Source organism: Toxotes jaculatrix, chromosome 23 (assembly GCF_017976425.1).
Source record: "Toxotes jaculatrix isolate fToxJac2 chromosome 23, fToxJac2.pri, whole genome shotgun sequence".
NCBI classification, from domain to species: Eukaryota; Metazoa; Chordata; class Actinopteri; family Toxotidae; genus Toxotes; species Toxotes jaculatrix.
Window position 1 is genome coordinate 15,168,454 of NC_054416.1, and position 17,988 is coordinate 15,186,441.

Below are 17,988 nucleotides of genomic sequence, written 5' to 3' on the forward strand. Positions count from 1 at the left end.
GTCAAAAAAGAGGGTGAACCGAGTGGAGGAAATGGGAATAAAAACAAAGCTTTTTCTCTTAAAAAAATTATTTGTTTTTTACGAGGAAGTTAAATATTAAGAAACAGAAGGGGAGGAAAAAAGATGAGGGCACAGTGTCTGCACGTTTCTATATACTTGCATTAAAAAAGTGCTTATTTTTTTGTACAAGCATCAATTTAAAAAACCATAAAAAAAATCTTAAAGCTGACAGAAACAATGACATTGGTGTACCTTAAAAATCATTGTTTGAGCCATGTATGCGGCAAACATTGTCCGTGGTCTTTCTAGATGTACCTTGTTGTAACCATCGTAATAAACATGCGTTTTGCTGGATGTAAATATGCGCATATCAATGACTACTTTTGCTACACGTAAAGAAACAAATAAAGTCAATTATTTTGATTACAAAATGCTTCATTGTGGATACAGATAATTTTTATGTGAGTCTGGCAGGAGACAGCACAGGTCCTGGATAGCCCTGGATAGCCCTGGATAGTACATGATCATGATCACTGTTAATGTACTGATGGATGGATGGATGGATGGATGGATGGATGGTTTTTGTAGCCTCATTATGAGAATAAAAGAGCAAGGCATTAGGAATAATCATAAACATCAACAGCAAATCTTAGTAAATTTAAGCTAATTCTTGAGTCATTGAACAAATGTTGGTCTAACTTCTGAAGTGTTTGGCATAGTAAAATTAGAAAAATCATATTTTCTCACTAGTGGTACCTCTTCATGCCGATAGCTCTGCTTTTATTTATACAGATTTTTTAGATGTACACATCTGAGAATCTGCAGCTTACCATATTTAAAAATAATGTTTTAAATAATTCAACTGCAAAACATTCTTCTGTGGACGTAGTCCCCATGAATTATCCAGAGTATAAATTAGTGGTGGGTGAGTAATCTAAGAGTGTTTTAACACTGAAATTTGCACAGGATTAGTTAATGCAACCATCTTATTCACGCTGTGTTGGAACACCAGAGGTGCTAATACAAAGGGTTCCTGCAAGCAAAAGTAAGGTCGTCTGACAAGGGACTTGAACTTGGCTCAACTTTTGCTGCAAAGCAATGCAGCATCATGATCTCAGACAGATAGTTGAACATATGGTCAGATACCAGAAGAGGAAAATGATTTTGATTTGTAATTTGCATTAGCTGCCCCTGCACTGTCAAAATCCGTCACTAGATAGCTGATTAATTGACTAATTGCTGCCTCAATGATTGTCTGGCTCGTTATAAAAACTACCCTCTCTATTCTCTTCTGATGAATAAATCAAATAGGGTTAAGAATGAGTATCCTCTGTGATCCTTGCGTGGGCCTTTGGGTTGATTATGGCTCAGACAGTGACTTGAGGTTTGTGGGGGAAGAGAACAGGACCTGGCTTGCTTTGATACATCACGCTTCTCACAGGTGGGGGTGTTCGAGCAGGGTGATTAGAGGTTAGAGCAGTCATCAGAGGAGATGCTGATCAAGTGCTGCAAGGATGTGCTAACACCTACGCAGAGCAGTAACCACAAATGCATGTCTGTGTTGAGGTTTGAGAAATACCTTCCGACATCCGTCAACAAGGACTTCCACAGGCTGCCAAATTCTGTTTGATAATTCAACCTGAGAAAAGACAACATGTGGAAACTGCCTGATTAGTGTGTGTGTGTGTATGTGTGTGTGTAAGAGACACACACAAAGATAAGACAGGAATGATGAAATGGGACCTGCATTAGTAAATGAGACAGTCAAAGCAAGACTGGAGGTAAGACTGAGATATAAGGTTAAAATGAGTAGAAGGCTGTGGTGAAATAGAATCAAATGAAAGGCAGCTTGTGAAAATAAAAGAAGAGAAAGAAAAAGAGAAAAGGACAGAGAAGACAAAGAGCGCACCAGATGACAGGGTGAGGAAGAGGTAGCGCATGGCTGGGCAGAAGCAGCGAGGGAGGGAGGAGAGAGTGAGGAATGAGACAGGGGAGGAGTGGAGTGGTTGATGGTTGCAGCTCTGCCCACGGAGAGGTGCGGTGATTCATGATGTCACATGGTGAAGACTGGGTGACTCATCCACCAACATCATCATGCAGCCACTGCAGAGCACCCAAACACACACACACACACACACACACACACACACACACACACACACACACACACACACACACACACACACACACACACAAGTGCACGCACATTAGATGAACCTATGCATGCATTCAAACAAATCCATGAACCAATCAAACATATTCATGAACATGGTTGTATGCAGAAGTTTGGGCACCCCTGGGCAAATTCCATATTTTGTTGGGCTTTGAAGTGATTTTCTCCACTACGTTATTATTCATTTACTCTCTACTGATCTTTTATTGTGTTTGTGCCTGTTCTGCAAATCAATTTGCATCTGGGATTATAAAGTTAATCAAAGCAGTCAAGTAAGCACAACCCCTGCAACAAACAGACATTAAAGAATTCAGATTTATTTTACAGGATAAACCCCCTTGAAATGTACCATCTCGTTTGGAAAACTAGATATTAGTGAACACCAAAAATGAATTTCATGTGTCCATGGTTTCCCTCCTAAGCTTAATCATTATGGCAAGCAGCAACCAAAGGGACGCCTCAGAGGCCCAGGCTGTTCCCACCCTTGTTGACATTTCCTGGACTATAATCAGTCTGTGGTGGAGGTCAACACTTAAGACAAGGGAGTGGGAGCCATCCTGTGCAAATACTACTCCTAAGACCAAGAAGTCCATCTCTCTGCCATCCTTACTTGCAGAGAGAACATGTTTAGGCTGTGTATTGTGTGGCTAATCCACTAATGGATACTGAGATGTCTACAAATGGAATTTAACAATACAGATATTATTTTAAACCTCAACTCACAAGCAGAGGAATAAAATATGGTTTGGCCTACGTGGTCCAGAAACTCTCGCCCAGAACCCAAAGCAGTTGATGGTTGCGCTCTGTAACCGTTACAGTGGATTCTGTGAGCGGATGCTCTGGGAGGTGTTGTGGGTTATCAAGGCGACAGTTTCTGCCAGTGTCTCTTGGTTGTTTCAGGTTTTTAAGTGTACCAACTGATTTCTTTCCTATGGCACAGCTGTGGATTTCTCAGTAAGCTTTTGGACAGGCGGGCAGCCGGAGCATGTCTCTGATGGGTTGATGGTGGAGTAAAAGCAATGATTCTAATATTGTACTTAATTTTCACCAGACATGGTGACAAGCAGGGCAGAAGCGCACACTGGGACCAACACAGACAAACTGACAAGGGCACTTGGAAACAAGATTTAAATACACAAGGGCTAGCAGGCAACAGGTCACCCCCTCAAAAAAAGAAAAACAAACATGCAAAAAAGTCCAACAAAAGAATCCAGAAGTCCAAAGAAGTCCCAATAGTCAAACACAGTCCAAAAGGAATTTAGCAAAAGTCCATAGGAGTTCCACAAGTAGCCTGCTTAAGGGCTGATTATAACACGGATGGTGTACTAATAATAATATTGGGTACACCAGTACTAATAATACTGTAATAATACAGTGTTATTAGTAGTAATACTGACCAAGAAAGAACTATGTGGGAGAGCACTTTTAGCCCTTTTAACACATAGTGCTCCAAAGTAGTTCAAATGTAACTGGACATTTGACTAGTAAATGTTTTTCGGGCAGCTATGTGTTTTTTCAGAGGTCATGGTCAAAAGAGGTGACCATGCAAGTGAAGAAGATAATGAGGTTCAAACAAAGCAAAAAAAATCTAGCAGAGATATGTCAAAGTTCACAGATATCAAAGTCAACATCTGGGTACATTCTAAAAAAAAAAAAAGGTGCTTGCAGGAAAACTACAAAAAGGAAACCAACCTGGTGGAGCTGGTGGTGGTGCAAGTCTTGAGAACGCTGAGGAAATCAAAAACCCCTTAACCACATAGCAAGTCAAAAATGCTGTCCAGGATATAGGCAGACATGTTTTGTTAATGATTGAGATGACCAGAGTGTCATAAGATTCACTATATGATCCAAACCCCTGTTGAAACCCCAAAAACTGAAAAGTCGAAGTTGTAGTTTGCAAAAACATCCAAAAAGAAACTGATTCTGTAACATTTATGGACAAATGTGGTGCTAGTTCTGTTATGGTTCAAGTATGTATGGCTGCCAGTGAAGCTGGCACACAGGTGGATTTAATCCTACAATGTTTACTACTACAGATAACAATCCCCTCCTTGGTCTTAGCGGTGCTCAAGTAAACTTCCTCTGGGGACAAATAAGTGGGACAAGGATACAGTCAGAAAATGATAAATTAAAATGAACTGAAATCAAGTAATACTGAATAAAATAACACGGTTAGTGGTTTGAGCTTGGTCTGAGCTCCTAAATAATTCCAGAAAACCTCCTGGTATATAAACCAGTTTGGAATGACCAGCAGATGGTGGCATTACAACACTCAGGGAGAGGACACTCATTGTCCAGCAAAGAAAAGGACAGATTTGGGTAAATAAGAAAAAAATTGTGTCCCAACACTCTCGCTCACAAGTAAAAATCATTTCATTCTTTACATGATGGATTCAACATGAATACAATTAAATGTTCATGTAGCAATAGCAATGAAAGAAGCAATGTTCCATCATGCAATGTAATGTACCATGCAAACAGTGGGCTATATTCGTATTAGTGTTAACTACTTCATTTAATTTAATGGACGGATCAATATTCATAAACGCTCCTGAAAGTAATAAAGATATTAGAGATTAGAGAATAATTTAAAATATATTTATACTTAAAAAATAAGTTTAGAACTCGAAACTGTACGAGTCACATGACGCTGCCATACGACCCAGCAACCCGGAAGTACTAGACCTCTTGCTTTCAAACTAAAATTAGGGAGTGTAACAAAGCAATTTGATGATTGTTTCAAATGCTGAGCAAGCGTTAAACCTTATGCCACAGTCAAAATGAGCGGAAAACTAGGACTTTATACAAAATATTAAACCATCAGCTCTTTCCATTTTCAGCTATCAAGTTGCACTTGAAATGTGCATTTTTGAGCCACGCACACACACAATTGTTTGTGCTGGGATTAGAGCCCAGAAATTACTACTATTTTTATAGTGTTTCATTCTAATGGATGAGATCTAAAATATGATTCAAAATAAATACATCTGTATTTAAATAGTTCAGCATAAACTTCAAAAAGTTTTTTTTAAAAAGAAAGTCAATAAATGTCCACCTTGTTTTTAAAAGATTTTAAAAACAATTTAACTTTTGACTTCTGACTTGCACTCTACTTTTCATTACCATTTACATAAAATAGCTTCACAAGACCGAAAACCCTCGATTAATAAGTCGAAGGGGCCTTTATTAAATTTATTTGAACACTCCGTCGCTCAACAGTGTCCTTTTTGTTAAGACGTGTACAGAACTTGAGGCTACTGTGAAAACTCGCAAAGATAACGCTTTTATTCTGAAAATGTATCGGAAGTAGCGTAGCTGAACACAAAAGGTGGATTTTGATAGAATGGTCTCTGTCGGGACTGCCTGTATTTTAAACTTAAGTGTAACGTTCAGACAATAAACATATTCACAAGTTTATTCCAGCGAGTAACAGGCTTTACAGAGATTGTCTTGTGAATCTTTATGTGTCGGTCAGCTTGGTTTGTTTGAGCAACGAGATGAAACCGCCTCCTCGTACTCGAACAAAACCAAATCGCCTCCTGAAGCCTGACTTGGTACCACAATGTTCAGGTAAAGTGTCCTGCAAATGGCAGCGAGCTGAGAAGAGGAAACTCCTGAGGGCCCTGAAAAAACTCAGCAAGACCACCGGAGGCCACGGAGACATCGACTATGCATTCTTGAAGAAACATGTGCCTACCCGGTCCATTTCAGAGGTACGGTAGTCTGTTGTTCCAGATATATTAGGTTATTAATGACAAACTGAAGTGCCACCTGTCTATGGACTATCATTTCCCACCTTTCCCCGCTTTAGATCCACTCTGTGATAGAGTTTCTGAAGAACAAAGTGATCTCTGGTGCGAGCCTCAACCTGAAAAAAACGAGGTGGGAGGACAAGAAGGTCAGAAAGCCCATCGAGGTGTGGACACACATGGCCTCTGCTGTGGCTGGAACCCTTGAGGAACCCATAACCAGTGCTTTCTCTCAGGTAGAACAAGATATTGATAAGACGGGTTGGGTTAGAATATTTTGATTAATTTGTTTCTGACTTTTGTTCATTGTGGAAGTGGAGTGATAAAACTACGTTTTTTTTGGGTCAAGTCAAAAAGTTTCAAATCATTATGATGCATCTTTGCCTTGATATCTTTTTCACTGCTGCCTGTAAATTTGACTTCAGGTTATATATTAAACTTTTCTGTTCCTTTCTTTCAAAAAAAAAAAAAAAAAACAACAACCCTGCTGTTGGATAAGAGTGTTTGATGAGACAAACCCATATACTGAACCCAAACTGATCTCCCTCCTCCCACTGTCTTCCTCTCTCAGATGCTCATTGTGTCATCCACGGAGCCTCGCACCCTGAGGAACTGTGATCCTCCCCAGGTCCTCAGACCACCCACGGACAAATACAGGACTGTTGGTCGCACCATCCCGATGAGACCAGTGCCTTGTTTATCAGCTCAAGGTATGGACCTTGAATTTCGGTCACACACACACACACACACACACACACACACACACACACACACAGACGCAGACATAAACAGCCCATAAATTATATATATCCCATAAATTACATGCGGTTATTTAAAGTCAACACTAACAGGTGGGGTGGGTCGTTGCATGCTAATCCACTGTGTGCCTGCTGGTTAACATGGATCTTAATGGGCCATGTTTCAGTCACTATTTCATACTTGTGTATTCAGCTGAATGAAATGACACATGAGCACAGAGAGGAGGAGAGAAGCAAACAGATTGAAACCAGCTGAAACTAGACTGGATGCAAATATAACATCATGGCTTCATGAATATGCTAATTAGCATATTATGTCATCTGTTGGCATTTAGCAGCTTTTTCGTTGAGTCAGAAGGTTTGCATCAGATTCCAGCAGCCCTCAGCATCTGTTCTGTTACTGAAGTTCTCTTCACAACTATGGCATTTTTTATACCATCATATTTCATTTCATTAATACAACATCATGATGATAACAGCATGTGATTAAATATGTGGCTAGTTCATTATGAATGTTTCTTGCATAAAACTGTAATTAAGTGCAACTTAATTATTCTGTTTTAATGGCTAAATTGCAAATACACTGTTTGCATTGGTTTAGCAGGAAAATCAAATGGAAAAATTACAGTGAATGCAACAAAAATTCAATGAAAAAAATGATTTGATTATACATGGAAAGATTTACAGTATTTTCATTATTTCTCGTTATTGTCATTAAAAAAAAGTCTGAAGCCCATCTAAGAAGTTTTCTCTAAGGCCTGTTCTTTTCTCCATGTTACTGTGATAATTCAAGCACATTACATCTTTGTAATGTAAGTTTTTTTTTCCCCTTTAGGTGAGGACTCTGACACCAACACTGCACCAACACTGCTAGGCTCAGCCAAGAGACTCCCAGCACCATCCAGAGTGGTTACAGTGCCAAAAGGTAAAATTCCTTCACCCCAGCCTTTAACTACAGCTGGAACCTCACCTGCTGCCACCTGCTCTTCTCAAACTGCTGCCACCTCCTACCAGCCAGGTACAGCAGGAATAACCAAGCACCCTGCCACACAGAAAGGCATCCCAGTCACAGGATGTGCCACACCGACTTCCAACTCTACAGCAGTGGTAAAGACTCAGAGTATTGGCAGCTCTGTAATCCAGCGTGCCCAGCAGCCGTCGGAACATCCTACCACCATCTCCACTTTAAAGTCTACTTCATCCAGTTGTCACATGCCCTCCTCTTCCCCTGCCACTAGTCTCACCCCACTAACCAGTCCCAATTCATCCTCCATCAACTCTTCCAGTTCAGCCACTTCCAGCTGCTCCTCCACTCACCCCACGCCTCCAATCTCCACCCCTGCCATGGCATGTTGCACCAGCAAATATGCTACAGAAGACAGTCCCAGGACCTTTGGTCTCAAGTACGTAGTGGACTTTGAGAAGATCTATCGCTACTTGAGTGTCATCCACAAGCCGAATGAAGAGTGCCATCTTACCCCCATGGGTGAGTTGGAGACCCTCCTGCTGGGTTTGTTGTGGCCCATATCAGTATGATAACCAATTATATGAACAGATTATAAAATGAAAAAAGATGGCTTGGACAATAAAGGCTAAATTATTAGACTGTTAAGTTTATTTTTATAATATAACACCAGTGTTAATAGAACCATTGACATTACATTTACATACATAAAATTACATATTTATTGTAAACATGTTTTGACTAATTGTGGTTCATTTTTTTAGGGTGTGGACTAGTTAACAACAGACCTTATCTTCCTCATTGGCAAGCAGACTACAATACTTTATATGCTGTTGGACTAATTAAAGTTAATTAAGTATAATACTAATTAGTCAAAGCTAGTTGTCTGAAATTCTGAAGAATAACTAAATTGGGTGGCTCAGGAGAAAGAGTGGGCTGTGGGCTGATTGGAAGTTTGGTGGTTCAATACCTGGCTCTTCCAGTCTGTGTGTTGAAGTGTGTTTGTGTGTGTGTGTGTGTGTGTGTGTGTGTGTGTGTGTGTGTGTGTGTGTGTGTGTGTGTGTGTGTGTGTGTGTGAATGGGTGAATGGTCTGTAGTGGAACCACTTTGAGAGGTCGATTACACTAGAAAATTGTTAAACTAAGTGATAGTATCGTCCTTCACTTTCCAGAGAGTGCTATCATGCTGCACCTGGTGATGTCTCTCCCAGAGGAGCTTTCCCTGCTGGACTGCAACAAACTGCACAAACATCTGGTCCAGGTACTGTAAAGATGTGTATGTAGGAAAGTGAAGTTGCTAAGCGGTTGTGTTTATCTTGGTTTAACTCAAATATATATTCTTCATGAAGTTAGCTTCATTGAGAATTCTTCTTTTTTTCACATGTGCATCTATCAGACCTCTAGAGGTCATGGCGCCCTAATCATTTGTGCTGGCATTGAGTGGAAATAAACAAACCTTGCAAGCTCTTGTGTCTGAAGGCTGTCATGACATGAGCATGAAGAGTTATGATTTTTGGAAGACAGTAGAGCTGGAATTAAGGGAAGAAGGGATATTGAAAAGCAGCAGGGTAGTATAGGCTTGGCAAAGCATAAAACCTCTGTAGTCTTTGTAATGCCCCCTCACCATATATACTTGAGCTGTCAGGGAACTGGGATTTTACAGTAACATTTTCATAGTGTTATTATTTTTATAATATTTCATTTTTTTTTACAAATTGGCAGTGTTAAGACTAGAAAAGCACTACATAAATGTATGATTTTTTCCCAGTACAAGTACAGTTTTTGTCATCATTGTACAGTACCAGTATAAAGTTTAGACATACCTCCTCATTCAGTGGTTTTACTTTCTAAATTGTAGATTCATACTGAAGATATCAAAACTATAAAGGAACACATATGGAATTACGTAGTTAACAAAAAAGCGTTAAACCAACCAGAATATGTTTTATATTTTAGATTCTTCGAAGTAGCCACCTTTTGCTTTGATGACAGCTTTGCACACTCTTCGCATTCTCTCAGTCAGTTTCATGAGGTAGTTTGCAAATAACACAAACTTTGGTTGAGCATAAAAGTCTAGAGCTCCCAGCCTGTGGCGTGAACCTGCAGTCTCCCACCAGCCTGAACTAAAAAAGCTTAGCAGAAATAGTGGCCTCCACAAAAGAGAGAGTGACTTGTGCAGATACAAGGACTCCACCAGAGGGCAGCATCAGGCCACATATGAAGACTTCTAGATTTTACATCAAGTATATTTTGATTGATTGATTAACATCAGATTTCACGCACTGAGTCCTTAGCATAGCATAGCAAATATGGTGTAAATGAAAAAATATGTTAATGAGTTATTGGTTATTAACGTGTGTTAACACTAACACACACACACACAGTAGCTCTAGGTCTAGGAATACCACCCAAAGGCAAACAAGCAGAGAGTATTGTGTCTGACTCTGGGACTGACAAATCCCTTAAGTTCAGGTCACAATATCACAAACCAGATGCAAGTACAGTTTGCATAATAAATGTTGAGACCAGGAAGTATGAATGAGGGCTGGTATCACTAATGTGTGAGTTGAGTTCAGCATTCCCCAGAAGCAGTATCAGTACAGCGCTTTCAGTATTGGTAAAAAAAAAAAGCTTATTTTTATTTTTTTTTTTTTGCATAAATAGTTATGGTATGTCATTAACCTGAAAGTCCTCCTCTTCTATGTTTCAGGTGTACCAATGTCTCTCATCCCCTGCTAACTCCAAGAAGACAAGAGAAATGTTTAAGAACCTACAGTCACAGAGTGGTCGAGTCAGTGGCAGAACAGACAGTCAGCAGAATGGCACTAGGACTGTGGACAGCTGTGATGTCACAGACAGTAGAGAGAAAACACTCCAGTCAGATGAAGCAGAGAGCCAATCATCAGGGAGCAGTAACACCTCTAGCCAATCAGGGAATGCAGACACGATGGGACTCTACCCCCCTCTCAACCCTTTTATGGTGCCACTGAAACTGTTGATGCACAGATAGATTTCCAGTTCAAAATCTATAAACCAAATTTGCAATGGTTTCTCTGTGTCTGTGTGTGCGTGCGCTTTAGTTTTGTCTACAGAGCTTACTGGGCTGGGTTTCCAACCACTGTATCCTCTAGAATCTGTCAGGTACTGAAATCTGGCAATGAATGTCTGGTCTGATTCGTCATCTTATTTACTTATTCTTTGAGTTCCTTCTTTAGATTTTGGATTTTGATCATTTCAGATTGATTTAAGTTCTAATACTAAATACAAGGCACTCTTATTACAATGACAGTGTGAAAGGAAGCATTTTCTTTTTCAAGGTGGAGATGTGTTGTCCATGCCAAAGCTAAACAAAGAAAATAAAAACCCTCACTGTCCCTTTGGCATGTGGTTATCATTAAATTATGAGAAAATACATACATAAAAACAAGAAATTCATATTAGAGTTTGTTTTCTATTTCATTTCATTTTAGCATTTTAAATCTTCCATGTTTCAGATTTCAAAAGGTTTTCTTGTATGGCTTGATAAAATCTATAATAAAATTTTGAAAAAGGTCAAAGGTCAATAAACAATCTTCACATTTTTCACAGTAAGGCATAAAAAATATTTAATGATGTAGATTTAGCATCACGCTTCTGTGAAATTGTATTGGAATTGTAACTGAAATTGAGTAATTGTAACTGAAATTGCCACACTTTCTTCTGTCTTGTCAAAGCATACATTACCCACAATACAACTGACCACACACAGCAGGGTCTAAGATTTTGGGGTGTGTAATGTTAGTATAGCTTAGAGCCTCTAATCTCAAGCAAAGACAAGCTCATAATTTTCCACATTTTGATTTTTTTCATTCTCAAAGTTGTCTTCTGTCCTCAGACTGTGACTGGCACGCTTTCTAAACCTCTACGACGACATTAAGTGCTCAGAGCAAGTGCTCTGTGCGAATGAAGGTGCTCTTGAGTTATAGCATCATTGCCATGACAGCCAGTTTGTATTGACAATAAAGTGATAATAGCCTGAGATGACATGCAGAGTTGGGAGGAAATGTGCAATTGCAAAGCAATGCTAATTGTTTTTCTTACTGCTTTACAACGTTCGTCTTCTGCTTATGATTGTGATTATCACTGAAACATCCTAATGACCCCCTGACCTGCAGTGTGGGTGTTCCTCAGGGCACGGTGCTTGCGCCCTTCCTCTTCACCCTCTACACTGCAGACTTCATACACAACACAGACGGCTGTGTCATGCTCAAGTTCTCTGACGACTCTGCTATCGTCGGCCTGATCAGCGATGACGATGATGCAGAGTACAGAGGAATGACGCAGGACTTTGTGGACTGGTGTCGGCCAAACCACCTCCTCATCAACGCAGGGAAGACCAAGGAGATGGTGGTGGATTTCCGCAGACACCGGTCTGCCCCCTCACTGGTGAACATCCAGGGAATGGACATTGAGAGAGTGGACTCTTACAAGTACCTGGGTGTTCACCTAAACCACAAACTGGACTGGACTAACAACACAGATGCACTGTACAGGAAGGGGCAGAGCAGGCTCTACCTCCTAAGGAGATTGCGGTCTTTTGGTGTGCAGGGGACACTCCTAAAGACCTTTTATGACTCTGTGGTGGCTTCAGCTATCTTGTACGGTGTAGTCTGCTGGAGCAGCAGCATAACTGAGAAGGAGAGGAAGAAGCTGGACAAAGTCATCAGGAAGTCCAGCTCTGTCCTGGGCTGTCCTCTGGACTCAGTGCGAGAGGTTGGAGACAGAGGGTCCTAGCAAAACTGTCATCTATGCTGGACCATGAGTCCCACCCCCTGCAGGACGTCCTGTCAGCTCTGCAGAGCAGCTTCAGTGACAGACTGCTCCACACTCGGTGTGTGAAGGAGAGATTTAGAAGATCTTTCCTTCCTGCTGCTGTCAGACTCTTTAACGAGCATTGTTAACACACATACTGATTACAGTTCCATGCAACTATCTGTGTAACATCAATGTGCAATAACCCAGTTATAACAGTTATTAGTGTGCAATATTTGTGTACTATAGTCACTCAACTCAACAATCTCCATCTCATATTTATTTATTTATGTATATATGTATATTTTATTTTTTTACAGCAGCTATTTCCTTGTTTCTTAGTTTAGTCTCTTAGTTATTCTACCTTATTTAATCTTGTTCTGGCCATATTGATCTCACTTTCACTTACTGTACTGTACCCCTGCTGTTGCTAAATGCAATTTCCCCACTGAGGGACTAATAAAGGATTCTCTTATCTTATCTTAATCCTGATTGTGCAATCTCAAAGCAGAGATATGTGTCATCTTCCTAGCTAGGAAACAGAAACCTACAGGACATCCTCACCCATATCAAGCTGTCCTGTCATTCTCCTGATCTCTGATCTGATAATACAATTTTCCATTATTTTTCTTCAGCCACCCTGACAGTTTTTTTTTATTATATAAGTAAGGTATATATGTATATGAGATTGTGGTCTGGATACAACTGATCCAGGTTCTGCAAAGTGTTTTTAGAGTCCCATGCACTGTCCCCTAAGAAACCTTTACCCTTTACTTTGCTTAGGATAACAATCTGACCTCTGACACTGTCATTTAATTCTGATGCCATTTTTCCCACTATCACAATGATGTGCTGGAACCTTTAGGCACAGCCTGATTTATAACAGGTGAACACTGGCTGCAGGCTGAGTTACATTAACTAGGCTCTGATGAGCAGATCAGTTCCACCCTCAGTGCTGTCTGAACATGTTCTTCAATGGAAGAGACACAGCTCAAGGAAATCTGAATTGTAATACAAAGGAGCTCCACTGGTTGATGCACCAGACATGCTTAGATGTGATTGGTGACCTTGGAATAGAATATTTCTTCTTCATTTTAAATGACACAACTTCTTGTGTTTTGCAATGTCTCTGAATCCCAAATTCCATCTGCTAATGAGGATCATGAGACGTGATTAAAAGCTTCAGAGCTGTCTCTGAAGGTTTCGTGGTGAGGATGTTTTGCCAAACTAAAAAACACACACACAAAAAAAATCACAATTAAATGACATGACACACAACACTGAGATCATCATATGGTGGTCAAAAATGTTTAAGGTTGGTAAGGTTTTGTTGGGGGAATTTGGATATTCCTACAGTAATAGTACCTCACTCACAAATCTTCAAATTATGCTGATGTATAGTGCCTATAGTGAAGTTTTCAAAAACACAGATAATAGAAAAAAATAAATGAGAGCTTTATCACAGTAAAGAATTGTAGATTATAGTATTATATAATTATTGCCTGATATATGGGAAATTTATTAAAGTATAAATTAGTATTCGCATATGTTTTCATTGTTACTGTTAAAAAAAATCTTCAGTTGTGTCTTACATGTTCATTGCTGTGTGCATTCCCCACTGCAAGCCGTGTTTGTTTTATTTCAAGTTTGTCATTTTAAAAATAGCTGTCCTACTACAAGGTCAATGGAAACACATAGCTGTCATACTGATAATTTGCTGTGTTTACAGAGAATGGAAAATAGCTAACTCACATGGAAGTTTTGTCAGGCTTTAGTGTCTGATAAGACACAAGTGAACCCACCTTTATGATAGTGGGAGAGGTTTTATAACCTCTCCTGTACCAGTCTTTGGCCTCTCCAGGAGTGAGGCTGTGAGTGGGGTTGTGTCCTGTGGATTCCAAATGAACAATAGCACTGCATGGCACCATACTGCAGTTACTGTCACTGACAAATGATAGGTGTGCCACATTTGGAGCTATTGCAAAATCTAGATAAACACGAGGACAAGCACTAATAGCAACACTTAACTGTAACCAAAACAAGTAGCTGTCCTTTACATGCTATCATATAAGGCTTGTTCAAAAGCCATGCTCTTTTTCATTACTTTAATGACGACACCACAGAATTTTTTTTTCACATTCTTGCTAATAGTTCCCAAAGCTGTCACACTGTCAGCTTAAATAATTTTGTGTAGTTGTCCAGTCTGTTGATGCTGCTTAGACTGCTTGCATCTCATACACTGAGCATCCAGTTGTATACGCTATTGCTTTTTTGTTTTTTAAACAATTTTCTATTTATTAGATTTAATAAATAGAGTGTAGTTACAAGAATTTTCTTGCAGGAGTCTATGAAGTAAGTTTACAAAAAAGTAAGAGAAAATCAACAAATCAAGAACAGTGAAACAGTTTATAGAAGAATATACCCAGAAACCAGCATATTCCTAATCATACATTCTATCTAATCCTAGGGCCTTTTCACTAGCTTGTTCCAGAGCTCTCAATTGCATCTTATTATCTTTATCAGTCAATAGAGTAGGTCAGTTGTTCTGGACATGGCTGAGGTCACATAGTCACATGATATCAAGTAGCTATGTATAAGAGAAGATGGGAGAGGACAATGTTGTCTCTGTACTTGAGTTCTTGTGGACTTTAAAACTTCATTAGTCACCACCCAGAAGGTGAAAATGACATGTTTTGCAGTGTGCTTTTGAACATCTGCAGCATCAGTTTAAAATCAAAACTACCATACTGTATTTCTCATAGTAAGTACACCCAGCTCAGTCAGTGATGGTTCGACTGGACCCCTTGAGTATTTTGATGCTTTAAATTTAATCTCTGATGTTATGGATTTCTGGTTTGGAAAATACTCTTACTAGTAGTGGAAATGCTACAATTCTATAGGTAATGGTAGATGTTACAGTTTTGTGTTGCTGATTGATTTTCAGAATGAAAGAATTTGGGGAACGTAACGGAATGTGCTGCTTTTTACAATACAGTGGAAAACTGTAAAGATAACAGATGAATAAATAAATGACCAGGCTTTATGGAAGAGGTGTGGTCTTTGTGCAATTCCTATATGCATGTTGTATTTAACCTTCTGATACAAATTTATGGGTAAATAATTAAAACTTAAGTTGAACAATCTTTCAATTTTCTCATCAGAGAAGGCTAGATTCATGCAGTTAGCTGTTAAAATTTACATTTTCTTCCAGGGGGCATCCCCCCTGGTTGCTCCCGGTTTAACCTAACCATATAGTTACTCTGGATGGCTTTAATTTAGCCTCCAGTACAACTGTGAGGAACCTTGGAGTTATTTTTGATCAGGATTTGTCCTTTAAACACTGGCAGGACAGTGGAGCCAGGACCACAGACCACAGAGAATCTTTCACCTGCAAAATATCGTTAAGATTAGGAACATTCTGTCTCAGAGTGATGCTGAAAAACTAGTCCATGTATTTGTTAGTACTAGGCTGGACTACTGTAATTCCCTATCATCGGGATGTCCAGTTAACTCTCTAAAACTCCTCCAGCAGGTTTGCTTATGGTTCCCAGAATCTCTAAAAGTAAAATGGAAGGCTGAGCCTTTAGCTATCAGGCCCCTCTCCTATGGAACCAACTGCCGGTTTGGGTTTGGGAAGCAGACACCCTTTCTAATTTTAAAATTAGGCTTGAAACCTCTTTGTTTGACAAAGCTTACAATTAGTTACAGTTACAGTTTCTCTGGTCTCTCTTTCTCTGTACCTTTCTGCAGGTATCTCTGGCTCCGGAGCTGCATGTTCTCTGTCTGTGGTCCTGGCTCCACTGACCTGCCGCTGTTTATTGTCTGCAATAATCCATTTCTAACACATTACTATGTTTAATGTTCCACTCTGCAACAGATACATTTTGGATTAATATTCTATGCAGACTGTAATGTAAATAATTACCAATCATGACAGCTTTTTGCTTCTGTGCTCTGTTTCCTATCATAACTGTAATCTGCTGAGTGCACAGTCCACTAACTGTTCAGTAATCTGAATGCTGGCCCTCTAACATTGTCCACTGCCATCCCTGTTTGTATCATGTTTTATATGCTGCATGTCCTTCTCCTCCTCTCCTCCATTCCCAGCTGTCCTTCCTTCCTCCTTTTCCTCCTTTCACCCAGCCTGGCCATCAGCAGGAGGGTCCCCCATATGAGCCAGGTTATGCTGAAGGTTTCTTCCTGTTAAAAGGGAGTTTTTTCTTGCCACTATCACCTTAAGTGCTTGCTCTGGGGTCAGGCTCTGGGTCTCTGTAAAGCACTTTGAGACAATTTTGATTGTGGAAGGTGCTATATAAATAAAATTGAATTGAATAGAAGCTAACAGGAGAAATACAATCTCTTTTCCTGGTGAGCTTCAGCACCAGGCACATTGAACTCTGCTAAGTATTGTGCTATTCTTGAAACCCACATGTTCCCCTCTGCACATGCACTGTTCCATTAAGGTCGAAACGGATGTTTCAGCAAGATAATGCTCCTTGCCACGCATCCAGTTCAAGTAGAACTTGGCTGCAGGAGCACAATATCCAGGTCTTAGAGTGGCCAGCTCAATCCCCGGACATGAGCCCCATTGAAAATCTTTGGTGGATAATCAAAACATCTGTTTCAATGCGGAAACCAAAGAATTTGGAAGAATTAAAAACAGTAATTCAAGAAGAATGGGAGAAGATTACCCCTCAACAGTGTGAAAGGCTCATGGAGAACTTGCCAGCCAGGATCAAAGCGTGCTAATGGCAGGAGTACTAAATATTAATTTTGTTATGTGATGGTTTATTTATTTTTTGTTCAGTTTTGAACACATTCTTTGCTATTTGTTAACATTGATTCAGATACTGTTGAGAACTGACATGTTGACACCATCAAGAATTTAGTTTTGCTATTTTTTTCCTGATAACAATAAACAATATAACAATAAATTGTTTTCTTTGTGTCTGTCTGATGCAGCCACACCTTGTGAAATGCAAAAAAGATTTTTCTGCAAATATTTTATGATAATAGTTGAGATTGTGTAAAATTTTAAGGGTGTCCTTTTTTCCACCACTGTACACTGAACCCCACAGTCTAATCCCCCGACCCCCCGGACTTCCTTATATCCACCTACTGTAAAATTCTGAATATTTAATGTCACTGATAACACTGTGCAGTATCTGTATACTGTGCAATATCTAAAAATGTGCAATAACCCACACTACATATCAAACTGTATATTAAACCATATTTATTCTCCTTGCATATGTACACAACGCCTCAGAACTGTGCATATTACCCCTCGCCTTTTATATTTTTATTATTCTTTTTATTTTTATAATTCTTTTTAGATTTAATAGTTTTTATGTTTTCTACATTCTTTGCACTAAACTTATTTTATTCTATTCTATTCTATTCTATGTTGTATATATTTTACATACATGTTTGCACTGGAGAAGGAGTTGCTTTTCATCTCGTTGTACATGTAAAAAGATGTATAATGACAATAAAAGGCATTCTATTCTATTGTAAGCAGCTATTATCTATGACCTACGAACCTACAGAAAAT

The 17,988-nt window shown here is 39.5% G+C and overlaps 1 protein-coding gene across 1 annotated transcript; it reads left to right on the forward strand.

Annotated features, from left to right (window-relative positions):
- Window positions 1-5,499: 5,499 nt before the first annotated feature.
- snapc2 (small nuclear RNA activating complex, polypeptide 2) lies at window positions 5,500-11,975 on the forward strand. Its single transcript, XM_041030729.1, has 6 exons — window positions 5,500-5,886; window positions 5,985-6,158; window positions 6,494-6,632; window positions 7,516-8,166; window positions 8,816-8,904; window positions 10,354-11,975. Exons 1-6 carry the CDS (start codon window positions 5,671-5,673, stop codon window positions 10,651-10,653), a joined length of 1,569 nt encoding a protein of 522 aa, XP_040886663.1. The 5' UTR covers window positions 5,500-5,670; the 3' UTR covers window positions 10,654-11,975.
- The last annotated feature ends 6,013 nt before the right edge of the window (window positions 11,976-17,988 follow it).

Coding starts and splice junctions, on each gene's coding strand:
- snapc2 (XM_041030729.1), top strand. CDS start 5,671: ATGAAACCGCCTCCTCGTACTCGAACAAAACCAAATCGCCTCCTGAAG. Junction 6,159..6,493: donor TAACCAGTGCTTTCTCTCAG/GTAGAACAAGAT, acceptor TTCCTCTCTCAG/ATGCTCATTGTGTCATCCAC. Junction 8,167..8,815: donor GTGCCATCTTACCCCCATGG/GTGAGTTGGAGA, acceptor TTCACTTTCCAG/AGAGTGCTATCATGCTGCAC.